The following is a 27,818-nucleotide window of genomic DNA, read 5'->3' as shown; positions in this document are numbered from 1 at the left end:
GACATCCCATCACCCCGTGTGGAAAAACACTGATCACAAGAACCGTTAGAGGGGAGATTGTCTCCGTCTCTCGCTGCCTCTTTCTGTCTCTGCGTGTTTGTGTCTACTGAGAAATTCAAGCAAGGACCAAATATTATTTTTTCAAAAGTCAGATCATGGACTGTATGCAAATATGGGAGGATTGTTTATTTGTAAATTGGTTCCAAATACTATATGGTGTGGCAAATTACTAAGTGAGAGAGAGTCTCAGATAAACAAATGAGCAAACGGCAAGAGAATGAAAAATGGAGTTCGCTGATTTTGTGTGGGTGGATAGGCCCCAAGGAAGAGAGACACAGAGAACGAGTTATAAATTAGCAGTGGAACATGAGACTTCCTCTCATACATTGGAACAAGTGTAGCATTTAGCTTTAACAAGAACATTCATGTTGCATTTGACTATACTTTCTAGATTTTGTAACACAGTGTTACAATCCATGTAGATTATGCTACTGTGACAGATGGATTTAATTCTTATCCAAAATTGATTGCATAGAGCCAATATTTAAAGTCTAAAGTTTCCATGCAACATCAGTGATTTATAAAAGCTAGAATTGGGCTGAAGTTTGAGTTTATTGTGTGTGTTCACTCAATCAAACAAAGTCCACACTATACATTAAGGCTCAAATATTTGCATACACATTCTACAATGTTTGGATGAATGTCTATTTGCCGGTTGCATAGAAACCATACAGTGTTGTAGCAATCAACACAGTTCTGCAATTCTGGGAAGAATGACAGAAGGTATTATATCCTCATCAAAAACATCAAACATTGCTTTGATTCTTTCATGCATGTTTGATAAATCCTTGGATCTCCTGTGGGAGGCATTTGGGAGTGCCTAAGCACTTGCTCTCACAAAGCACCACCTACTTCCACAAAGTTCCTCCTTGTAGCTGTAGTCTCCAGCCAGGCTTCCACCTCACAGAGCACCCCTCAACTAAACCTCCCTCACTTAGCTCCACCAGACTAGCAGGAGCAGCAATTAGCAAACATTTGGTGTAGCTGTGAGTCCACTGAGCTCATCACTCATTTCTTAATCCAGCTCTCCTAAGAATGATTAACGGTGGAACGTCACATTACTGTGACAACGTGCTGAAGAAGTGCTAGAAACAGCAGGAGCTTCTTAAAGAGGCAGAGTCATAAAATGACACTATGTGCCTGAAAAACACAAAATAACACCAAAAGTTCAATGTTAGTCTTCCTTATCAATTCATAAACCCCCCTGTATTTCTTTAAACCACTGGCGGCTAAACAAATCCTCAACATGATGCTACCACCACCATGCTCTAGACCTGGTACCGTGTTCCTAAATTTGAAACCCCCTACAGATTTTGGATGCGTTTCCTCTATTGTTCTTGAATATTGGAACCAATTAGTTTTTATTGGAGATGACAGACAATTTATTTAAGAAGCCATGGTCAAATATTAGTGGTGTCTATATCGAACTTGACCCTGTAAAGATGAAATCCATAACACATTAAAACTGGTGCCTCCAGTTGTTGCTCATTAAATTCATTAGCTTGTTTGATTATTCTACATCATTCTACATTAACAAAATAAAGGAGAGTTAAAAAGCAATATTAAATATCCAAAGTTATTTGATATATGGTTTGTTGAATGTATGTAAAGTTCTGATTGCTGCTGCATCTAAACAACATTTTTGCTTATTAATTGACATGCAATTTGAAGCAAAGACAGGTTATTTTTTGCTGTGGAAGAATTGATTTTTTCTTCTTATTTTGTTTCATTTGTTTGATTTCACTCTCAAGCTGAACATGTGGGTTTGTCGTCCAACAGGTTCTTTCATCTGAACATTTTGTAGTACCTGATGCTAGAGATTGCCTGAGGGTACAGAAGTGTATTTACTCCAAACATTTACTGCTTTTTTTTTTTTTTTTTTGGTCATGTACAATCTGTTAGCTAGCTAGCTTTTATTTTCAGCCTTTTTTTTAAATTCTATATAGCTATGACAAGAAGGAATCCTTCGGTTTTCTGTAGACACTGTGGAGCGCTCCATGTTTCTACAGATGGTTTTGATTCAGTTTGAGTCGAAGCTTCACCTAGCAGATGATTTAAAATTTATACGTCGATTGCTCATACCATCTCTGCCGACATTTTGCCTTTTTCTCAGATTTTTTGTGTCAGTGTGCTGCTAACTGCATCAAATTGCGCAGATCATTATATTTCATACATCACATGGACACTTTCGGTGGTATTGCTCTGCTTGTCATAAGAAGGCTGGAGCCGCAGTTGTGGCTGTCTTTGCTTTATGTCTTTAAGTGTGTCAGACTCGTTCAATGATCCAGAGTTGTCCTCATATCTCATGGTTGCCATGACCCTGTGACTATCTCTGGAGGTGGATCTGCAATGTGAAAGTAAGAGTCAACCTTAACTCTTCATGATTTCTCAATAGCATTAACATAATCAGAAGGTATGCAGGACATGTTTAGGTTACACTTTGAAAGGAGGATTTGAAAGGCCATTAAGTCTTTGTTGATCAGACTTCCTGGCTCAGGAATGTACTACTTCCATTTAGCTGAAGTTATCACTTATTCTAGTAGAATAGAAACATGACAAACTACTTTATGTTCTTTGAATAGATTTTTTTAAAAATCATTGTAGGTTCTTTTAGCTATTTTAGTTGTTCAACCTGAGCACATGTCCATTAATGGGTATCAGTTAATTGAGAAGATTTAGTATTTTCACTGACATGGCATTAAGGATCAAAATTAGGACATATTCCACCACAGTATTACTGCCAGGCATTGTGAAATGACAGCAAACTATCAGAATGCATCACTTATATGTACTCAACAGTATTCTCTAATAGTAGGATTGCATCTTAGCTTTCTAATGCTGTAAAACAAATCATCTCCCGCTTTCAAAGTAAGAATATAACATTTATGTGGCTATTTAAAGTCTGATGTGCTTGGGGTCCTTTAATACATCTTTTTTTTTGTTATCTGATCGTTTTAATCTCCTTAGCTTGTGTCGTACTTCATTGTCTCATATCTTATTCTATCAACCTGCAATAAACTGTAGATAAAAGGAAATGTATTTTTAACTTCATCTGGCTCATTTACGTGTCAGACTCATTTAATAACGGTTTGTACTCCAGACTACATTTATGAAGAATGTTTTGGTTGCCAGTGTCAGAAGTAAATAAATAAATACTTTAGTGGATTAGAAAAAGCCTGATACTCTCTACTGTAGTAGTTTGACTGCAGATTAGTATGCATGAGTGATCACATTAACCAAATATTTTCCATCTTTGAAGGGTTTTTTTAAATGATGATGGCCACACCATCTGGTGTGTGTACTCCGTAATTTGAACAGATTACACACAGTTGACCAATTGGTCCAGGCAAACATAAATTTTCAAATTTACTCAGAAAACATCACAGGGGTAACTAAATCAAACAATAAATGAAACATTTCCATCTGAGTACCATCTCTAGACATTGACTTCAATCACTTCTGATTGAAATGAATGGGGAAAGGGAAGTTTGTACCTCTCTTCTTAAATTGTTGACCCATAACCAAACGCTGCATTAGAAGAAGATAATAATAAATACAACATCTTGATAATGTTTTCCGTCAGCCCAAAGGAACACCAGCATAAATAATTATTTCAATTCAGGCACTGCAGCTACTAGATGCAGTTAGTCAGATCAGAAACAGAAACAGTATCTAGTTAGTCAGCAAGCCATCCTGACTAACTAGATGTTGACCAATTACTTACAGTTAGTCCGGATGGCTTGCCCCACGACTCACCCACCTGGTTGCTGTCACTGCGCACTAATTACAGCCATATGTGCACCACAGGACCACACATGTCCACATCTGTGTACTGGTGGCATGCTGTGTATCTTAATTGTGTTCTAGAAACAATAAAACTGAAACTCACCCCATGAGAAACTGAAAAATATTTGTGCAGACTTGATTGTCTCAGATCATGCAAGTAGTGCTGGTGAGTATTCTTTTCATTGATATTTTTACTGAAACTGCTACATAAAGAACCGAGTGGTCTCTTCATGACTTCAACTAGTATAGTTTGCAAAAAACAAAAATCACAATTTTCTCAGAAATTGGTGGTTTTATCGTTTTTATTTGTTTCTGGTCTGGCTAATTGTTCCAGGTTTTGCCATGGTGTGTAACATCACTTATGCAAACGCAGCAATTGGAGCAATGCTGCTGGTCAGTATTGCTCAGTATATCTCAGCTATGATCAGCAAATGGAGTTAAGAGGACAGAAATCAGGGAACTTCTCCATTTAAATATCAGTGTATTAAATGGCTCCACAAACCACCTCCATTTACCGAGGTACCTCATTTTATGTCTTTGTCCAATAACGTACATAATAAAAATAAAATGTCCACTAACCCAATGTTTCTTATTCTCTTAAATTTACCTCTGAATTTGGAAAATAACTCAAACCTGCCCTATAACTTAATAAACAAATGAAAGCCAACTGAGCAGAGACACTTGGCAACATTAGCAATGGCTGTATCTATAAGCTTTAACCAGATATCTGAGAGACATGCAAAAACGAATGAAACACACTCTGGCTGGACTTTAGTTTTAGTTTTAAATCAAGCTCTATGTTAATGAAGTTCCTGGTTAAACCAATAACATGCAAACCTGCAGCAGTTTGAACTTCACAGACTGTAAAGCTGCTTACCGCATCATGCGGGAGAACTTAATTAATGGACTGAAAGTATTCACTCTTTACAGCCAGCTGACTGTTGTGTGTTTATGATGGATCATGCATGTTTTACCCTCTGCATATATGCATGACAGAACTTCTTTATTCAGTCAGAATGATGCCATGCTCATCTGAGAAGCCTTTATGAGCTCTTCTGCTAGTTTTGCCATGATAATGACTCCTGATAATGACTGTTGTGGTCGTGGCATAGAAGATTCATATTGAACATAACGACAAAGCCATGCAAAAGCGTTAGATGTAAAGGATTCCAATGTATGATTAAGCAAATCGACCCACTAAAGGTTATTAAAACTTCCTATGGTGAAAGTTGCATTGAATGATAGTATTATCGTCCTCTTGCCGTGGCTTCAAGCTGTAATGATCACTACACTGATATGGGGTTGATGAACCATAGCGTTTTCCTCCTTATTTCACTGCCAGTTTTGCGCACACGTTTCTGAATTTTTCCCTGAGAGCAATGAGAATGTACTGAAAATATGTATTACACAGAGACATTCCTCCTGAGAGTGTGAAGGTTTAATGATCTACACCACGTAAAGTAAAATCAGCACTGCTTTCATAAATATTTAGTGCTCATTCTTAAAGAAAACCTGGACTCATTTGTATCTTTCAGGGTCACATATAGTGTTTTCATTTTTTTTTTTTTTTGGTTCCCTGTTAGAGAAACACCATTTACATCAACTCTGACAATCGCCGTAAAGGTGTTTGATAGAAATATCTTTACAGAGGCTACGCAGCAACTTACAGCAATTTCAAATGACAATCCAATCACTTTCTTTGTGTATATAAATCAACTTAATCTAGTCAATGAGACAGTGTCATCTAAACAACAACTCAAGATTTAAAATAGCCCTTTAAAAAGAAGACTTTTCTTCTGATTTTATTTCTATTCTGTTAAGTATGGAAAGCTTTATTTAGTCTCTAGACTAACTTGTTATTGATATTATGAATAAGACAATAATTACTTTACCAGACTCACAACTGGTGCTTTTTTCTATAAGCATCATAGACTAAAAAGGAGTCTAAGATTAAACAATCTAGATCCTTCTTCTATAATAATAATAATAATAATAATAAATCAGGGGAACAGAAAGTAATTATAGCACTAAAGAATAACTTAGACTAAAGAAACATGATATAGTGGAACAGAAAATAACTAGAAACAAGAAAACCATCACTAGAACCACAAAGGAAGAAGAAAAGTGGAAAACAGGGCAAACTAAATAAAGAAACCGAAGGAATACCAAAAATAACAAAAATTCAAAACCAAACTCAAACAACCCCAGATCCCAACATTTCTATAATCCAACTCTGAACTTTATGTTGATTGACACTGGATTATTTTTTATTAAAAGAAAATATAAAAGTTTTTGTTTGTTTGTTTTTCATTCAATTTGCAGTGTTTTTTTGTTGAGTACCTCACTATGACATTTGCTGTGAAATGGTGCTGACTTGACTAAATTAAAATGAAAGAGTTCAATGAAGCTGCAGCTGCTTTTGATACAAAAAGAACGACGCAGCATTCCAGCGTTCCGTTGTTTTGCTGACATCCAAAATTTGAATGTCAGCAAAACAATGTTTTAGGAAATTAGCGTAGTATTTTGAGAACACTTTATTTTGGCTAGAATAAAGGTCCATTTATCACTACATAATAAGATTTAGCAGAACGCATAAAGTGGGCAGGAGAAACAAAAAGTGTTTGGAGATGAAAGGTCAAAGTTGAAGGTTGGCTTACCTCACAACTACAAACTGAACCTAAATTAAGACCATTTTAGGATCTTAAGCACAGAAATGAAAATCCTGAACTAAAAGCTTGTTTATTTCCTCAGACCGTCTGTGCCACAAGCATTTAAAGATCCTTACAGAGCCTTGTTGCTATTCCAGTTTGTCTGGGTTAAAAGCTCACAGAGGAGCGACTTGGATTGAGAGTGTGATGGAAGAAAGAACAGACGAAGGGGGGGACCGGAGGAAAGACCTTGCTTTAACAAGCTTATCTCGCTCCGTAATTCAGTTTGGGCCATCAAAGTGCTGAGAGCTGGCGTCGCTAGGGGCGGTCGTATTTTTTGACCGCTACCTGTGACAGCAATTACAGGTTTCACTTCAAGCGTGCCTTTGTTTTTGTGGCAGACTTGACTGCTTGGGTTGAACAAGATTACCTCTCTGCTCTGCAACTGGAGCATAATCAAAGCCTCCTGATGCGAGGTGTCATGCCCCTTAGAATCAACCTCACAGCATCTGCTACCATTTCCTCCTTGCCCCTTTATTCCAGGGGTTTGTGTTGACATTATTGTCATCGCAACAGAGCTGTTGCTTTAATATATTCATATACATCACAGGAAATTTTTCCTCTCCCTGCTGCCACAGCTGAAACAGAAATGAGCTTTCCATTTATATGCAAACGGAGGCGAATGCAGAATTTATTTGGTGGGAAAACTCCATGAATAGCGAATTCACATCAAATGAAGCATGTATAGACGCAGTGCAGCATCTGCATAAATGCATGGCTGTAACAGCAGCATTATTAGGTGTGCACACGCAAGCTGCTGTCCTACTTTTCTTAGCTTTGCCTCTCAGAAATGCAGAGTTAGGTGCTAAATCACACGGGTGCCTTTCAAAGAATCAAACTTTTTTTTTTTTTTTTCCCCTTATGCCTTCTTATACACTCAGCAGGAGGTCAGCATTTAAGAGAGCATACACTGTGCCCCAGGAGTGAACCTAAATCTTCAAATAAGTGGGAAAGGTCTCCTGATGCATTGTTGAAACTTTATGAAAGATGAAAACTCTTGATCTTATATTCACATTGCCATTTTGAGTACCACCAATTTTGTGCGGGGTGCTGTTGTGCTCTGCAATATGTCAAGACCTAAAAGGATCCATGAGTTCATCCTGCAGTAGTATTTTTCCCAACAAAAGCCTTTCTTTTTTTGTTGTTGTTTTTGAGCATGACACAGGATTTGTTGCGGCATGACCAGGCCACTTAGTTTGATGTATTGTTGTCCCAGTATTTTATGTAGCATATTCTGCTAAAAAATAAATAAATAAAAATAAAACCTTATGTTTGTCTTGCACCTCTTTCTGTGGATCTAAATTTCCCCACTGTCTTTGTGAAGACATATTTTTCATCTTTTGTTGGTGGCAAATTGGTGCTGCTCTGATTTGTCTGATAGGTTAGACAGTTATACAGTGGCATAAACTATCAACATCACCAAGCGGTGCTATTAAATATTTAAGATCTGTCCTCTGACGTTAATGAAAAAACACAGCCTGTCACCAGAGACGGGATGAAAACGACATCATTACTGCATGGGAAGCCATATTAGATTTTACACATTGAAACGGTTTACGTTTCCCCATAGTTATGACATAATGTACTTTAAAACAAACATTTTGTGTGACGTGCTGCAGAAAGGTGAAGGAATGCAGTAACTTGCAAAATACCTATACCTCCTGAAATCTTTTTGCAATTTCTGTTGCAGCTACTCAAATATTTCAAGTGACAGATCAACACAAAAGATGTGCTACATTGTTCTCGCAATTGTTTTAGAAATAAAAATTGAATAAATGTTCAATAGGTATTTTTGCAATCCTGGATCAATAAGATGTAGAAAAATATTTTATGGCAATTAGAGCTGCAGTGTTGCCTTGCTAGCATGACACATTTTGGGCCAGGAACAAGTCTCCGCGGGGATATTTTGAGTTATTTACTGAATTTGAAAGTATGGATTTTAGGCTTTCTGAACATGTCAGGGAAATAAATTAAATAAATAAAATAAAAGAAGATATGGCCATACTAATGTTTTCTCTCTGGAAACAATAGTGAGAAAACAGGCCTCAAAGTGTCAGAAGAACTACAGCTGCCTGGGTCGTTCAGAAAATCTTTTCGTTTACATAACTTTGCAAAAAACCCCACCACCCAGCATTTACTGCCTAGAAATGTTTTCGGATAAATGAGCATTTTTCCTAACAGTTTTTGTCAAGGCAAACTAGTAAGAAATATACCGTAATTTCTGAACAGTGAGCCTGTACTTTTTTCACACTCGCGATGGGTCGGTCATGAACATATCGGCTTTAAGAGCTGGCTCTTTCAAGTGAACGACGGGGGTTATCTCCCAACTGAGAGTCTTTTTTCCCCTTTTTTTTTATGAAAGCTGCACAAGGATGTGTGGCAGCATGAGGGGTGAGAGAACTGCTGAGCGGGAGGGGAGGGGCGACGGATACAGCAGCACAGCAAGCACTCAGTCAGTAGCACCACACCGTATGAGAGGGGGAGGGCGAAACTTCAGGCAAGTTTAAAGAAGCGAGGACCACCTGAAACGCCACGTTGTATGCGACTCGCACGTTGAATGCAAACTTTCAAAAACCCAACTCAGCCTTTAGACCGAGGCAACATGCTGGGTATTTATGCTTAAAAGAAAACACAGCAAATTAAGAACACATTTTAATGTGAAAGACATTTCCACGGCAGAGTGTAGCCCAGGAAAAGTTACAGTTTCTCATTAAGCATTATAAACAGTGTACTCAATATGTGATTTAACCGTTTTGTACATTTCAGATGGGTCTTTCCTTTTAGTTGCATTTTCTAATTTATTGTGTAGAACCCTGTTGTCCAGGTATTCTTTCAGAAGCCGATGCTTATTTTTTGCTGTGCCACATAAATAAATATGTGGCACAGCAACATATTTATTTATTTATTTATATTGACATTTATTTATGTATCTATTGTCTTTTGTGCTAAACAGCTCAAGCTAAATCAGATTTGATGGAGAGTCACTTGCCAAATGTGAACTTAAGGTCTTTCTTACACATTCATGTGGTGTTGCCAATTTTACTTCAGTTTTGTTTCACTTGTGTCATGACAACCACAGTGAAAGTCAAGCAAAACAGTGTGAATATAAATGCAGAATACTTTGCCCTTGCTACTAACAATGGCAGATATTACCATTGTTTGCACTTTACGGTTTAATATATATTTTAGCCCCAGTCAAGTAGTGATGAACTCAAGGTAAAAAACAAAAAACAAACATAAATAATGAAATTTTAGTCTGCAAAGCACTGTAAGTGTTCAAGGCAACAAATGAGATCCCATTAAGAATTAACCCAAATGGTTGAGTGTGCGTCTGAGAAGTTGCTGCCGCGTGCAGTTTCTGTTTTGCTGAGGCCAGGCTGTGGACTTCGCCTTGTTGTTCAGTATTCTGTGAATAATTGAAACTGACTTGAATTGCACCCAGTGTCTTTTCTCAGTAAATCTGCCGATGACATTTAAGGGAAATAAAAGATGCTGACTGTATTGTGAGAACTGGGCACGTCAGTTCACTTCTTAGCTTGATGAATTTCTCCAGCAATGAAATCCATCATTCTGTTTTTTATTTTTTTTCTCCCTTTTTTCTCCGTTTCACTCACGCTGTGGTGTTTGCTTCTCTTAGGTGGACCTGCTTGTGCCAACCAAGGTTACAGGGATCATCACACAAGGAGCAAAAGACTTTGGCCATGTCCAGTTTGTCGGCTCGTACAAACTCGCTTACAGTAACGACGGAGAGCGATGGAGTGTATATCAAGATCAGAAACAAGGAAAAGACAAGGTAAGTTGTTGTTTTGCATCTGCATAATAGCCACAGTGTTTCTTCATGAGCAGATCTTCACTGTCAGCGTGAAATAATAAAAAAAACATAGAAAAGACTAATGGCATAATATGGATCTAGGTACTCTGAGAACAGTAGGTTTGAAATATTTATAACCCAGGCACAGACAAGGGCATCTTCAGTAGATGTCAGAAGCCTAAAAGCAGAGAATGAACAGAAACCGTAGGCAGAAAAAACAACAAACATAAAAAAAAGACAGCCATTAGCTGTGAGGATGTCCATTATGGAAGCTGTCTTCTGCTCCTCACCACTCGTTTGCATCTTCTTATCTTGGGCTTGAACACAACCTGCCTGGTCTGTGCTCTTGCCTCTGATGGGTTTGGGATTAGATAAGACCCCGCTGTCAGCCTGGCTCAGGCGGTACTATGCTGACAGACCTGTTTACGACCCTTCAGCAGAGTTCACATGTCTCTCGCAATCGTCCATAACCACAGAGACAACATGGAACTGCTGCAGCCTGATATCATGAGAGGTGCAGCCACAGAATTGTCTTTTATATGTGCTGTTGGCAGGAGATGTTCTAGCTTTTCTTGCTATCTGTGTTATTAAAAGATAAACCTTCTTAATCTTGATGCGATTCTGATGTGTTGCCTGCAGGAATCAAAGCACAAAAATGCACATGCACATATATGAAATGCAGAGAACCTACATGAATGAACCTACACACTGTGAAACATTAAAATCCCATAGTAATCTTTACGTAGTAAAGTTTGGAAACAACAAAGAAAAAAAATTTGAGTAGTGCTACACAATATTTTAAATTACAATCTTCATATCACTTTTTAGGTATTAACCCTACTTAATTTTTTTTTTTTTGTTTTTTATTAAACTATTTAAATTTTCCTATTTCTCCTCAGTTGGGAAATGTAATACTTCAAATTGGATATGATATGGTATTGGAATGAAATGCCATACAATGTCTAAATGTTACCCCCATAAGCAAATCTCAAATAAGCAGAATTAAACACATAAATAGATTAATAGGACAATTTGATACATCAAGAATGTCTTTTGATGACACTTTTACACAGAGAATGCAGTAAAATGTGATTGCATAAAGCTTTGTGGTGTTGAACCATCAAATCTTTCAAATATTTTTGATTTTTTTTTTTTTTTGTAGAATTAAGGTACAACAATCCTTTTACCCATTATAAAGGATGGATGTTTTTTTATTTATTCATTTATGGTTTGTTTGTTTTTTACCACAAAGTCTGGTTTTGTCATACCAATGTACTTTTTAATGTAAGGTAGCCTTTACTGATCTGTGGATGTAAAAATTCCTTTTTCAAGGTTTCCTAGTTGTTATTTGGGTCAACTTAATAAACAGAGCAGACTTAACGGGGCAAATTATCCCAGTCGCTTTATGCACTTATCCTATTTGTGTGCACAGTGCTGCCGGGAAGCATTTCTTGGCCTCTCAAGTTCAAATAGGTTGCTTGATGATTTGATGACGCTCGTGAGAATCTATGGCTGCCAGTGCATACTCAGCATGACTTTCACAATTCCGAGTACAGAATCCTTTCTGCGAAAACACTTGGCAGACGAGGCTAAAGTACCGGTGACGTCTCAGAAAGGCAATAATTTCTTTTCCATTTTGATCAAGGCACATTTTAATTTATTTTGCAAATCCCTCTTTGTGAAGATTAATGATCTGCTCTTTCATTATTACGCCTCTTCGAGCAGAACCTACGATACTTAGTGTATCATAGTTTGAGCGGGGAGGCATGTTTAGCAAGACATCTGAGAGCCAAGTGGCTGTTTAACTCTATGATTCCTGAAGATGTTTTCTTCTGTCAGTCAGCTAAAGCAGCCATTAATGCTGGAGGACACATTTTGCTGTTGGCCTCTCGAGGCTCCTCCTGGCGCTTCACAATGCTTGACTTGGCAGGGATATACTGGGAAGGCACGCGTGCCTGTGTGTGCGGCTGAGTGTCTGGCTCGAACACAGTGGTGGAGGCTTGTAAGTATTCTTCTCAGCTTCCCCCTCCGGCTCCTGTGTGGCAGAGGCTGCAGGCAGTTAGATCTAGATTGAGAGAGGAGGCTCTGTTGGAATACAGATGCTGTCAAAGCAAGCCTCAGCAGCACACACACAACATCCCTCTACAAAATCTATAGAGTAGCTTGTTTGCCTTCTCTTTGCACACAAATCCAATAAAGCCACACCGGTAGCCGAGACAAGTTACAGCACTGCCCACAATTTAAACATTACAAAATTCCTCTTTTTCTTCAGCACACAAACTTCCCAAGCCTTCATCGCTGTGTTGACTAAACCTGCAGTATTGCTTTTTCATGACTGTCAGTATTTACACAGCCTGATAACGGGGAGCCAACCAGGCACAAAAGTAATTGATTTGTGTTTAATAGTGTTTTACAAGTGGCATGAGGTTAATTATCCATTAGAACCCTCAGTTTCCTTCAGGTTAGAGGCTAATTATGAATATAATCATTGAAAAATTTCTCTCCAATGGTCGCTTTTGGGTTTTGATGACCCCGGGCCTAAGTATATGTCAAATTAGAACACTTACCAGGCACTCGAAGGAGTGTTTGCAGAGAGAAACACTGTAAGACTCTTAAGATGGCAGACCACTGTTGATAAAGTTGAGTTTGTCTGTTTCAATGTGGTCATGTCAGAGAGAAACAGAGCAGAGGGGGGAAAAGATTGGAGGAATCTGATCCCTTAACCTCACCAGCGGGTTTAAATAATGGAGAGTGGGTACTACAGTTGTTGTCCCAGAAGTGCAGAAGGCCTGTCCTTGAATCTGTGATTTTGACTCCGACAGCCAGGAAAATCAATAACTGGGAGCTGTGTTATTCCTGGTTTAGTTTGGGGACACACAATGCATGGAACCCCCTTTTTAATTCACAAAAATATGGTTATCATGGTCTAATGTCAGTGCCACTTTTGTGATGATTCAGTTACAATTTATGTAGACGTGCTCATACTGCTAAGCATAGCATCTTATGCTTCAAGAAAAACTGTGTTATAGTCTGGGAGTTCAGTCAAATCTTGGGTACTCTGCAATATCCAAACATTTTCTGCGCCCCCCCTATGGATTACAAATGGCTGTCTGGTTGAAATGAGGCGTGTGACGGGGGCGTGGGGGCATCGACTGTTTTGGGGGCAAAATGAATGTACGTAGCTGAAAATAGACACCAACATCGGTAGCCTACAAGGTACTTGTTAAGCTTAAGTTTCTGTATTGATGTTAGCTATTCATCTTTTAGCTAACATTACCTGCATCCAGCAGCTTTACTCAACTCAGTCGGTTAGTTTGGAGGGAAAAACTGTGAAAAGTTCTTTGCGTTTTGCTGGTTTGCTGCCGTGATTCTAACACAAACCTACGTAGCTCCGCACAGCAGCAGGAGGTCTCCTTCACAGGTGTAAACCCAGCGCGAGCGTCGTAGCGCTCATGTTGCGTTTAAAGGCGGCTCGGAAAAACAGGTTACAACATGTTAACAACGGATTAAACAGTTTTAACTGCTGATAAAAGTGACAGAGGACACAAATATGGGAAGTGTGGAAGCCTCTACTGTATCAAATTGACATAGGAATAACAGAGAGTTGGCCATTCTAAGGTAAAAACCCAGAGCATACAGTGTTCATGTTTTGTTTTGTTTTTTTCATCCAGACGGCTTCCCGTGCCCCCCCTGCAATGACACGGTTCCCCCCCTAGGGGGCGCGCCCCACAGTTTGGGAGCCTCTGTCTTAAGCTAACCTGAACTTGAGTTATTGAAGGTGGCATCTTTTATGCAAAAGTTTAAACGCCGCACCAATCTGAATTCTTTAGCCAAATTTTCATCTTCAGTGCTAATCAAGCTATTTTTTTTCTTTATTTTTTCACATAAAGCATTAGATACAGACAGGTACAGAAATAACCTTTTAACTAGTAGGAGTAGTTTGGTTAGGTATTCCCCATACTGTAAACTGTTATCGTAATTTGATTATATGTCATTAATTATACGTTCTCAAACTGTAATAAGAAATACCTAAATGTCTGTAATATAATTTGCCATTTTGGATTTATTCATGAAAAAAACTCAAAGTATTGTGGATGTACTAAAACATTCCTTTTCCACAAAAGTAGTTGTGCATGGGTTGAATTATTCATATGTATATTTCAATATCAATTTCAGCTCCAAACAATGAAAAAGGATGAGACATATTTTTTATTCAAACTTTCTGGCTCCATGCCACATAAAGTATTTTATTTTGTTCTTTAAGTGTGCTAAGTGTCTTGCGTTTCCAAACTCAATGAGTATCTATGTTTATTATACACAGTTATAGATTTGATTTTTTTATTTTTATTTTTTTTTACATGATCAGTTTCCTTGTGTCGCCTAATTTCCTTGTGCTGCCTTCCTACAGACATGGTCATTATTGTAATCTTTGCTTGTCACTTTTGAAATACCAAAATGCTTATTCATACACTGATTACAGCATGATTAGACCTGACTCCTGATTGCAATGATTATGATTAATGTGGCAAACCATGTCCATGTATTGATAAACTGCCTCCCTGTAGTGCTGTCCTCTAAAAACATCAGAATACACTGGTAGATGTTAGAAGATTCACTTTATTCCAGTAATCTAAATATCGGGTCTGGTTTGAAGAGAACCAGACTTATTCTATTAAATATTTTCCCTAAATTTGTTGACAAAACAACAAAATACTTTCTAATTTGCTATTGTTTATAACTGTCTTTATGTCCCTCACTTCTGTTCTGATTATCTTTGTGTCGTCATTTTTCACATATCTGTCTGGAGAGAATCTATTTTAAAGACATTGCTTCTGAAACTGTGCACGTCTCCAGACAGTCTAGGAAAGGACCTTGTCATATTTCAAGGATCTGCAGGTTTTATTGCTGTCAGGCCCTTCATTCTGTGCTTTGATATCCCAGAGATGTCACCTTAGTCATGGCGATGCTCCATGTGACTCATTTTACACCTTACACCATCAAAGACTTTGAAAAAAACATACCTTTGCTTATCATAATATGAATTATCAGTGCAAATATTGTGCATATGTTTTCATAGTATTAAACAGACTTAATAAGTATGCTACATCAAGCCTTAACTATGTTATACAGGGCAGGTCCTCTTAAATATGTGCCATTTCTTATAGTGAGAGTATGACGTTTCATTAGATCTGATGATTAATCAAAGACTGTCATAGTAAATGTCACGCTCTATGGGATATTGAGAGCTCTTTTAAGCCCCGCTTCTTTTCAAAATGGACCAGGTCCAGTTCAATCGACACTAATTAGGTCAGGGTGCTATCATATGGGCTTCTAGGCATTGGAGACCTTTCCTAAGCCAGTAATGACTCAGCTCTTACTTGGTTGTTTTGGGTGGAAATAAATGCAGCAAATTTATGTAGTTGTTCAGAAAAGAGCAGTCTTAAAGTTTACCTTGTATTTGTGGACAGTTTGCTCTATTTATACCTAAATCTAATCCCATTTTTTTGGGGGGGGAAATAGACTTAATGCAAATAGTTTATGAAGGGTGTTAAGAAAATAAATTTAAAATATGCTAGTTTTAAAACTTAGCAACATGTCTTGATTGAAATAGCCTAATTATAGTTTTCAGATTAATAACTTATTCTGCCCTATTGGCCTTTATGTTACCTGTAGTTACAGCAGACTGTTTGCTAAGACCTTTTGAACTGCCCTTTGTCTGTGTGGGAAACAATCAGGAGAAGTTCCAGCTTTCACACTGATCTGTGAAAAGTCATAAAACAGCAGGAGTCCAGGCCAGTGGAGGAGAAGCTTCGCTTCCACTTTGTTTAGATAAAGGTGACAACTAATGTTTGATCTTGAAAACAAATTGCAGGGAGTTTCTAACTTTTAAGGGGTTCGAGACAGCTCCTGGTTGGATGAACAAAGATGCACCTTATTTCAATAAATTGAAGACAAGAATACGCCTTTGCTATAAAAGTTTGTACACAGGAGTAACAAATCAGATTTGCTCTTGCAACTCTCCAAAGATGTCTTTCCTTTTCTTTCTTTTTTCTTCTTCTTTTCTATTTGTCTCAGGTAAATGAATGTCTGTTTTAGTGTGTTTGAAGTCTGTGTTGTCAATGTGATTTTATACTTTTAAATGTTAGAATAAACTCTGAAAATGTATAACGTGGAGCATTGACTGTCATCTCTGTGTGGCTTTTATTCCCACACATGGAATCATTGAATCCGGGAGCACAAGAGAATATGATGAGCCAGAAGTTGATGATTTTATTCTCTTAAGGGTAACAACATTGAAACTCAGTGGAAGTTATGTCATTTATAAGGAGTATACCTTTTTAGTTACATTTGAAAAAAACCTTGGTAAAATACAAGGGAAATTAAAATGTATGTAGCTATATTTGCACAGAATGTCACAATGCATAATTATCTGCATGCTTAGCATCTAAACAAACAGCAAAGCATAAGAGCACCTGCATAAGGGATGAAGAAACAAGAGAGCAGATTGTGATGATGTGTTCTTGCTTAGATATAAATAATCTGACGAGCTGAATTTGACACGGCAGAAAGATTATGATGAAAAGTATGAGAAAAGTGTGACCTAAAGTTGTTGAAAACTTAAAAGCAATAACATTTATGAAGCTGTGTGTTGTTTACAATGTTTCTCAGACCAAAACAACAGAAACTTACACTCATTTGAAAGTAAAAGCCTTTAAAATCTTGACAGTTACATCATGTCACCTACTTCCAAAGAATCCACAACTAAAGAGTCAATAAAAGTGTTTCACAGCGAAACTATCTTTCATATTACAGTCTATTTATGAAGATATTTCAAGAATATAGTGGCCCTAAAATCTTTGGGTTTTAGGCCCACTAAAACCCAGAAACCTAATGGGTTTTTGCATCAAAGACAAAAATTGGGAGCTTGTTCTGCAGCCTCTTAGTTTGCTTTTAGACAAGCCAAATTTATTCGGGGGGCAGTCTCAGGGTGGCACCAGTGTCTTTTCAGGGGGGCATAGCAAAAAAAATAAAAGAAACAAAAATACATTGCAATGTTTAAATGTGTCATGTATTAAGTTACACTTGCAGCTCCAGAGCTGAAAGTTGCAGAGCTCTGATCTAGCAGATAAAAACTGTGAACCTGCCTCAACACGGCTAAGGAAAACTGTGACGGTAAAACATTTAATTGTTCCAGGGGAGCAAATAATTACAGTTTCTGTGCCAGTAAATATCATCATAAGAAACTGATTTAGTATAATCTCTTTAGTACAGGGGCCGTAACAGGAGTCATTTCCAGTCCTATGCAGCCACTGGCCCCTGTGTTCACAGCCACCAGTGAATCTGATCTGTGAGCGAAATAACAAATATATTCACAGCTTTTAAAAAAGAGTAAATAGTAATTTAAAGATAGATTTTGGATTTAATTGTGAGCTGAAGAAAAGATGTTAAAATTGAACTCTCCATTGAACTTTCATTAGCATTTTAGATCAGCAGAAAGCTAATAGTTTCAGATAAGTATTTTAAGTAATACAAAATGCAACCTTCTGGCAACTGCTGAACCAGCTGTGTTGACAAATCTTTGCAGAAATGTATACTTTTTTAAGTTTCACTCAATTCCCAAAAGACTGTATCCCATCTTTTAATTTTTACAAGTGTTTATGGTGAGCCTGAGGGAATTTAGATATTTTCTCCCAGGCTATAATCCACTAGAACTCATCCACAAATCTTTTGACAGCTTTAATTAGATTTTTTTTTCTCTCTTGTCTTTTTTTTATTTGAACTGTTGAAGTGCAAAATATGCTCCACACTTTATGATTATTCACTCTAAACACACAAAATTTGAATCACTGTTCTGCCAAATTCCTCATGCTCTTATGAATATTTGAAAGGGAATTAGTCTAAAATGAAGTCAAAATATGTAAATCCCAGTTTTCAGCACCTGTTTGGATTTATCCCACTGCTTTTCTATTCCACACCAGACTGAATCCCATTACATCCCAATTACACAGGCGTAATAATAAGTGTTAAATTGACATTATCAGATCCTTGAATGAAGCACCCCCTGCAGATGCATTTATTTCTAATGCTGCTGTCATTAAGCACACATTGAACCTTTTAATAATACACCAGAGAGCTTGTGTCCCTGTGTGGTGAATATGTATTACGATGGTCAAACCTTAAATTATTTTTTAAAAGATGTATTAAAGGGAATATTCATAAATTTAGAAAGGGATTATATAAAGAAGGTTTGCATGACATGGATGAGGAATAAAATGTGTTGCACAGAGATAATACGAATATGGTTGGCACATTAAAATGTCATTAAAACGTATAGGTGCATCTCAGTAAATTTAAATATTATTGAAAAGCAATTACAACTGAATTAGTTGTAATTCTGTTGTAATTACAACTGTGTACTAATGCATACAGATTCAACATAGTGATATGTGGTAATTAAAAAAAATATATATATATACATATATGTATACATTAAGTGCACACACTGAACAGTACATTACTTGTGTGTATTGCAGTAATGTTGAAAAAAATCTAACCCCATGTTGCCTCTCTTTCAGGTATTCCAGGGGAACTTCGACAACGACACACACAGAAAGAACGTGATAGATCCCCCAGTCTACGCTCGGTTTGTGCGGATCCTTCCCTGGTCGTGGTACGGCAGGATCACTTTGCGTGTAGAAATACTGGGATGCACAGAACAAGAGTGATGTCTCTCCCTTCTCCATCTTTCTGTCCATCATCCCCCTCTTCTTTGGAATACTGGAATCTATCAAGCAGTTGCTCAAAAATAAACTGTTCAACCTGTAAAAAGAAATTAATTTCCAAATTTTATTTTATTTTTTTTCAAGGAATAAGCATCTAAGTGGTGGTGGGGGTCTTGTTGGTTCTTTTGTACAATGATTTCAAACCTGCCTCCTGGTTCACTGTTTCAGTTTCCTACTTAAAAGCGTGATCTTTGTCTTTTTATTAATCTCAAGAATTGCCATCCTGTTTGGAATGAACTTCTTTCTGTAAGATATTTGGGTCAGGGTTAGGGGTCAGAATGGGGTCTCACTGTGGTTTTACTGTGGAAGCTATTGTACAGTGTCACTTTTTAACAAAGACGTTAAAACTGTCTGTCGTGCTTCATGGGACATTATTAACCGACTCTTTATCATGACTAAACTGTCCAAGGAAGAAAACATAACAAAACATGTTTTTAATTTCATAATTGAACCCCCCTTCAAGCCATGAATACCCTCAAAGGAAAACATTCATCACAATATTATTAACACACTTGTATTATATGTAAAAGATTAAGAAACTGCATGGTACGTGAATTATAAATGTATATTACAACAAATCATGAAAAACCTCCAGTCCTGAGAGCAAATGGCTTTGAATTAGGGACCTATTTTTATGTGCATTTTTAAATAGTTCTGACACATTACTTTACACTTATAAAAATTTGTGCTTTGTGAGACAACAAGCAAACACTGCAGTTAAAGAGTTTTACTGCAGCACTGACACTGAAGCTTAGGGGCTTTATTTATTTATCTGATTTGTTGCTCCCTATTTCTGATTGTAGCTGGTCTTTTTCTAAAACGGTATCTTCTGTGCTCATTCCTTTTTTCTACTCTATTGTCAGATTTATGAAATATGTTGTAACGTCCTCATGTTGTCTTGGAGATCTAAGATGAATTGATTCAAAAGCTCAGGATAGATATCATTCACAATACTCCCACATATATAACCACTTGAATAATGTTTGGCCAGCTAAGCATACTATTAATTTATTGTACACAGAAAATAGCAGATGAGGGAAAGAAAGAAATTACTGATGTCATCAGCATAATGTACATACATCAAATAGTAAAAGTTTTTTTATGTCTTATAATAAACAAAATATTAATTTGCCAATTTTCAAAAGAAAACAAATGCAGACTGTGTTAATAAAAGTGTGTAATTTGCTCGAACATTGATGATGGGCTATACCAACAATAGAGAACTCTAGTGTTTATTGCAGGGTACCTAAGTATTAATGTTTTGTGTTAAAAACTGTACTTTTATGTAAAGTAATACTTGCAGGACACAAAACTACATAAAATAATTGCATAGGCATTACAGATGTGCTATCACACCAGTTGCGTCAAAACCTTATAACTTTGTTGCACTATTTTGTATCTGATTTGCATTTCACCAGAGATGCACTGCTTTGGGTTAAACAACATTATTACAGCATCACTTTTCCACATATACATACTGTGGAATAGGCGACGAGATCCCCAACTAAGAAAGGCTGTCATGGTTTTCACAAAAGACCAGGCAGCATACATACCACACAAAGGTCCTAAATCCTAAATTGCTGCAGTTACTACTTATTTTCATACTACGTTGTGTAGAAATTCAGTCTGCACCAACAAAGATTCACTCACCTTTGCAGACTGAGTAACATAGAGGCTCTCTCAGCATTGGGTCGGACCCGTTTTTATTAATTAAGCTAACAATTATTTGACCAACCCTGCCAGCATGCCTAGGTGGGCCCCATGTGGGGAAAAGGAGGGCAGGCCATATGGGTCCCATATGGGTTTGCCCATGTAGGGCCACAGCCCACATGGGGCCTATATGGTGGTGGCTCACATGGGTTTGTCCATTTAGGGCCCATGTAGGGCCCATGTGGGCTGTGGCCCTACATGGGCAAACCCATGTGGGGCCATCGTGGAACCCGCGGACAAACCCATATGGGACCCCTCCTTTCCCCCACATGGGGCCCACCTAGGCATGCTGGCTGGGCAATTAGAGGTACTCAGATTTTGTATAAAGTAATGAACTTTCATTCAAAAATAGGTAGAAAATCAATAAGAAAATTGTGATGGTACATCGCAGCAGAATTAAATTACTCTGCACCATCAGAACTTAAATTTTACACCCTTTGTCCCAATACGCATACACTGTACAAAATGGAGACTCGTTATATGGAAAACATATAATGTACTTCTGAGATTGGACAGAGCTTGATGTTTCAGAAAATGGTCTTCATTTCTCTACTTTTTGACAGGCATAGACACCATTTTATATTATGTGACAAAATATCCGGCAAGTTAAGAAACAGTGTCATTGTTTCTTTTAAATTTATACAGATTTTTCCTGCATAAAGTCGCTTTTTCTGTTTGGGTAGGCTATTCTGTGGTTAAAATTTGGTCTGCCAAATTTATTGAGTGCTACATTCAGATATGTGCCACATATGATTTCATTTACGGTTCGTCGGCTGTCAAAAGTTCTCTAAACAGCCAAATAATTTGACTGCATGTTTTTCCTCTAATGACCACAGTTGTTTACATTATTTCATCTGAAAACCTGCAAGTTAAAATTGACTTCAAACATTTTCCTACTTAAGCCTGTCCTAAAATAGTCAAGAGCACATGTGCAAAATTTCAATAAAATTTACATAGTGTGGTTTTGTACCGGGAAATGTTTTTAAGTAAAAAAAATCTACCAGTAATGTTTGTAATAAGTTGGAAAAGTGGAGCTGATCCAAGCATACGCAGTATATAAGACACTTGTGTGATACCCTTCTACTCTGTAATGTCGCAGATATGAAAAGGAATGACTTTGAACAATTCACTTGTGTAAGTTACACTGAACGCCTTTTGCTGTAGATCGTCATTGTGTGAAAACTGTTCTTAGTGTGAATCATTGACTGCCACTCTGTAGGTTTGTGAGCAGAGAATAAATGCATTAATTGTGTCTCACAATTTTTTTTTTGGCTATTTAAATTGTGACCCATAAATGCTTTATTGCCAAATAACTGTCGTGGCCAAAATCTGGACTGATCAATCTTTGTTACTGGCTTTTACTTTCAGCATGTATGATGGAGCAGGACTGCTACAAAGTTTTCAGGACGTTTGCATGATGTACAAATGAAAACAGTACAGTATAACAAAGATGTCCACACCACACAATCTTTCTTCATATATATCTGCAGTGTAACTCCTTTTTACTTTACACCTCTTGTCAGTTTGTCTTGCACATTGTAAAACTTCATTTAACATGAACAAAATGGAAGCAAAGTGAGAAGCCATGCTGTCTTTGTATTTCTGTGTCATCTGTTCACAAATTGTTTCTTACCTCCTATGTCTACATCTAGAAAAGTAAGCAGTTTGAACACTGATTAGGTTTAAGCCTGCATAGGGGGGAGAGACTGTACAGTAAAAAAAAAAAAAATTGTTGCTTCAAACAAACTCTTTCAGTTTGACAAATAAAAACATATGTGTGAAAATAGTGTTGACTCTTCTTTTAACTTGACAGCATATCTTGTCATCCCTTTAGTAAAGTTAATTGAAAATGTATTCATACTTTTTTCTTCAAATTTTGTCATGTTGGAAAACACAAACTTCCATGTATTTTACTATTCTCTGATAGACCAACACAAAGTACTGCATAATTGTATAGGAGAATATACACCCATCCATGCATTGTCTATAGCTCACTCAGTCATTGGGAGAAAGGCAGACAAATGATGGACAAATCACCAGTCCATCTCAGGGCAACACAGAGACACATAGGACAAACAACCACACACCTAATAGCAATTTACAGAGACCACTTAACACAGTAGTCATGGCTTTGGACTGTGGAAGGAAACCAGAGAACCCAGAGGCAACCCATACATGCACAGCGCAGAAAGACCCGGACTTGAACCCAGAGCCTTCTTGCTGGAAGGCAGTGAAGCTGGAGATGATGCATGGTTTTCAAACTGTTTACAAATAAAAGTCAGAATATTCCCCCTTAAGTATGGTACTTCTACCTAAAAACGTTTGTGAAATCAAATGTCTCCAGAAATTACCGTAAGGGTAAACAGAGTCCAGCTGTGTGAAATTTAATCTCTGTATATTGTAAATACTGCAGGTCTTTGAAGGCCTCAGAAGTTTCTGTGAGAACATGAGTAGATAAACAGCATCATGAAGACCAAGATGCACAGCAGACAGGGTAGACATAAAGCTGGGGACATGTTTAAAGAAAGGTTTGGTTATAAAATAATATCCAAGGTTTAAGATATCTCATAGTACTCCGTTCAATCCATCATATTAAAATGGAGAACTGCACAGCTGCACACCTCCCAAGACAGGGCCGTCCACCTAAACTCACAGGCCACGCAAGGACAGCACAAATCAGAAAAGCTTAGGGGAGAGACTGTCAACTATACAACTAGTATCTGTTCACTCAGCAAATCTAGGCCTTATGAAAGAGTGGCACAAAGAAAGCCTTAAGAAGTCATATTCACAGATAGCCTTGAGCCATGTGGGGCATCAGGGATGAAGGGAAAGAGTAGGGGTACCACAAACATGAAAGAAATATCTGATTATGATATAAAAATATAGTTTTTCAGGGTGTTTGCTCTCTTATATAGTCCTATAATTAAATTTTGCTTTCTACACACATGGACTGAATTGAGAGATTAAAGTATCAACGTGTGCAAACCTGAGTTCCAATAAGATACAGATAATCATGGGGAGTGTAAAAATAAACCTTATTTGACTAAGAACGGGGATGATTTTAATAACGTTGCCTTTCGTAGATGATTTTAGGTATTTTTATAGTCAACAGACTGTTCTTTTGTCTTGTGCATAATAAACAATCTTACTTTACAGATTATCTCAATTTGGTAAGGGCCATCGGGTATTTATAAATTATTGCAGTTGCAAAACCATTATCAGCTTAAAATGTTAACTTTGCTAATTCTTCTCTGCCACTTAGTTATCAGCTCACTCCATTTACATTGTGGTATTATTAAAACATGTAAATCTGTGAGAGTCTTGCTGAAATTCAATCTAATTAGCAGACAGAGTTGTAATAGAAGGGCAGTAAGTTCAAGAGAAGAATAGAGCACCTGAAGTTCATTTTTGTGGATCAACAGCCTAAAGAAGATGGGTTTAATTAGCACAAATATTCTGCTCTGTAAAGTAACTTGATTTAAGCACAGAATGCAAAACAACATGATGATCCAAAGACTAGGTAGCTCATAAAGCCAATCCAGGAACCAAGAATTCTGCAGCAAGGACAAGGTCATAAGTTTTTTCCACACCCACAAAACACATGTGGACTGAACAATCAAGCTCTTATCTCTACTAAAACTCCACAAAAGTAAAAAATGGAGTCCACAGCACCACAACCTGGTTAAAGGCCATGATTTTTGTCTGATTCAATTCTATTTTAGAATTGCGTCTCCCGGGGTGGCTGCATGTTAGCATTCCAATTTACCTACATTCCGATTTTTTTCTTCTTTAAAGCTTTGATTTCTGTGGTTCTAAGAAAAAAATTATTTTGGCCACTATTCTCTCTGGGTTTACATCCTGTTCAAATAGGTGGACTTTTGCTCATATATATATATATATATATATATATATATATATATATATATATATATATATTTTTTTTTTTTTTTAACTTTGCTCATTTGTTTGGATGATATCTAATCATAGCAACAAAATGGGTTACAAGGATCAGCTAATTAACATTGCAAAAGCTGAAATGAAGTTGAAGCCAGAAGATTTTAACCAGGCCTCACTCTCTGCTATTCTACCAATGTTTCCAACAATTTGTCAGCTGCTCCACCAGAGAAAACAAGAGCCTTTCTTTTAAGCAAATGTCAAGGATTCATAGATCTGCATCGCAAAAGCTCCTTTGGGAAAATCAGATCACAGTCTTGTTTTTCTATGCTCGCAATATGAACAAATGTTCAGAGATAACCTGTGAAGAAAAGAAGAGTGAGAAAGTGGTCTGAAGAAGCTGAAAAAGCCCGAGACTGGACTTCTCCTTGCCCACATGAAGAGGACATCAATACCATGACTGAGTGTGTAACTGACTCCTACGGTCCTAAGCCTTGTGGGCTGGGCTGTGTGCCTACCCTTTTTATTTCCTCCTTGTTCAGGTTATTGTGCTATGGATCAGAACCTCATTCCATATCCTTCCATTTTCTCTCTAGGCTCTCTCTCTGCTCTACCAGAGCATGATGCATGGCATTCTGCTCTGTTGCTGGGCCTCATCTCCTCCTCATGCACATTTGAGTTTATTTTTGCATCCCAACACTCAAATACATGTATTTGCATTACACCACCAATTCTAGCATTCCCACTTGTTAGAATGGCCCTTAGAGGCTGGAGGAAGTAGGAGACTTGAGGCAGAGAAACGGTCAATCCCACTGGGTGTTTATTCACCAACATTTAACAGACAAACAACCCTGCTTTACAACATCCAAGGGTCTCAGCAGCAACAACCAATGTGGCCAACTTGCAGCCTTTTATAGTCCCTGGCTGTTCCAATTAACAAACCCACCAAGAAACAGGGTAAAACAAAATACATACACACAAACAAACTTTGACAAAAATGACCAAATCTTCAGAATAATATACATTACCAAATGCTACTCATTTTAAGCATCTCTAAAAACACATCTCTATTGATAAAAATATAAATCCAACATTAAATTTATAAAGTGCATAGCTCTACTGCTCCCCTTCTTCCATCTGCTTTGGTCTTCTGGAACCTTTAAAAGGTGCTCAGGCCCCTGGGGAATCTTTTAGCCTGAACACCCTGCAGAGGAAGAGACAGAGGTAAGCCACACCCACACAAAGCCTTCAAACATTTCAGTCCATTTCAAACAATCACAATACTTATATTATCCCTTTGTTTGCTGTATTTTAACAGGACACCATCAGTTCCAGCTGAGATGCCACTGCATAAAAACACACAATCAATAAAATACTTCAATCTGTTTGTATCTGTTTCTTTTATCATTCAACATGCATTTCTTTTATCATTTAACATACATTTTAAGTGTTGTACAGCCAAGTAATGAAGACCTTCATTACACCACTCCATTTTATTTACCTTATAATTGATCTTTAATAAAGATTTCTTTGTGGCATGGTTTCCCATTTTCGTCGTGAAACAGACTGTCATAACACCAACTATATAAACTTCTTGTGGATCCCCAAAAGAAGTTCCCCACCAAAACAACGAGACACCTCTGTGCTAAACCCTGGATCACCTGAGTTCTGAAGGAACTGTTAAACAAGAAAGAAAGAGTCTTCAAGGAGGGATAGAGGGAATTATTGAGGAGAATACAGAAACAGCTCAAAGTCAAAATTGGAGACAGCAAAGAGAATTGCAGGAAGAACCAAAAGAACAAACTACAAGGGAACGGTATCAGAGGTGGTTGGTCAGGGATGAAGAAGATTACAGGCTTCAAGCAAAAATAGGATCAGATAGATGGGAATCTGAACACAGCAAATGAAGTGAGCACATTCCCCAACAGCTTCAGTTCTGGAACAAGCTCAGATTCATTCTGTCTTGTTCCCAGGAAAACCGACATCCCACCGTCCTTTGACCCACAACTTTCCTGTCACACGCCAGACGTTTCATCTTCCACCTTAGTCATGGACTTCTTTTTCTACAAGTTTGTCTCCAACCAAATCAGGAGATGCTGCAGATGGTATCAGATAGTGTCAGGGTCAGAGTCCTGAGCACCTGTGCAGAGCAGCTCTTTGGCCCACATGAGTGAGGAAACAAGCTCATCTCAGGACCCCCTGCAGTTTGCTTATCGACATGGAGTTTGAGTTGAAGATGCTAATCATACTTCTTCAGCAAACCCACTGGATAAAGCAGGCAGCACTATGAGGATCATGTTCTGTTTTTCAACTGTATTTAACTAAATCAGTCAATTGGCTGATTTGACAGAAACTCCAGAAGACATAGGTGGAGGCCTCAACAATTGGCTGGATCAATGGCTACCTGACTAAAAGACCACAGTTTGTAAGACTGTGACCACCTGCCTAACCAGGTGGTCAGCAATACGGGAGGGGGACTGTACACTCACCATTCCTTTTCACTCTATAAACTGCTTTGTGGCATATTGTAGGAATAAAATATTAGAATACCTTTCTGAGAGGCATTTCAATTTTTTCTCCATCCCCATTTCTTTTAAGACCATCCATTTTCTCACACTACTGAAGACATACATTTCACAATCCTAAGTGGGATAAAAGCATCAATTGTAAATTTTACTTTCAAGTGACTGAAAAACTGGTAAATTATAGAGCTGTCAGTGACTGACAGAAGAAAATAACCACAGACACTGCTTCACCATGATGAACCATCGGCCAAATATTGACGCTCATACTTGTAATAATTATTATTCCATGGAACAACTACATGAGACATCCTTAGTCACTGTTCTGGTCCATCTGGGAAATCTTTGGTGGCCCCTTCCAGTTTATATTTGGAACAGTACAGCATTGCTACTGTTCAATCTGTAAACAGTGCTCCTCAATTTATGGGCTAAATTCATTTGCATTTGTCTATTTCTTGGATTGAGCATTGAGGGCCAACCAGTTTCACATGTCCTGCGATAATGATATCTTGTTTGTGTAGTCTTTGGGGGGTATTTTTGGCAG

The 27,818-nt window shown here is 37.7% G+C and overlaps 1 protein-coding gene across 2 annotated transcripts in view; it reads left to right on the top strand.

Annotated features, from left to right (window-relative positions):
- The window catches only part of edil3a (EGF like and discoidin domains 3a), a 145,139-nt gene extending 122,497 nt beyond the window's left edge, over positions 1-22,642 (top strand). For both annotated transcript variants that reach the window (XM_088008936.1, XM_088008935.1), the window contains 2 exons: positions 10,192-10,347; positions 18,942-22,642. In XM_088008936.1, coding sequence (XP_087865062.1) covers positions 10,192-10,347; positions 18,942-19,091 — 306 coding nt within the window. In that variant the 3' untranslated portion in view covers positions 19,092-22,642. The remainder of the gene's footprint in view (positions 1-10,191; positions 10,348-18,941) is intronic.
- The last annotated feature ends 5,176 nt before the right edge of the window (positions 22,643-27,818 follow it).

Source organism: Poecilia mexicana, unplaced genomic scaffold (genome assembly GCF_051168715.1).
Source record: "Poecilia mexicana isolate PSO_F unplaced genomic scaffold, ASM5116871v1 scaffold_9, whole genome shotgun sequence".
NCBI classification, from domain to species: Eukaryota; Metazoa; Chordata; class Actinopteri; order Cyprinodontiformes; family Poeciliidae; genus Poecilia; species Poecilia mexicana.
Note: the sequence above shows the minus strand (reverse complement) of the source record. Positions and strands in the feature narration are given on the sequence as shown.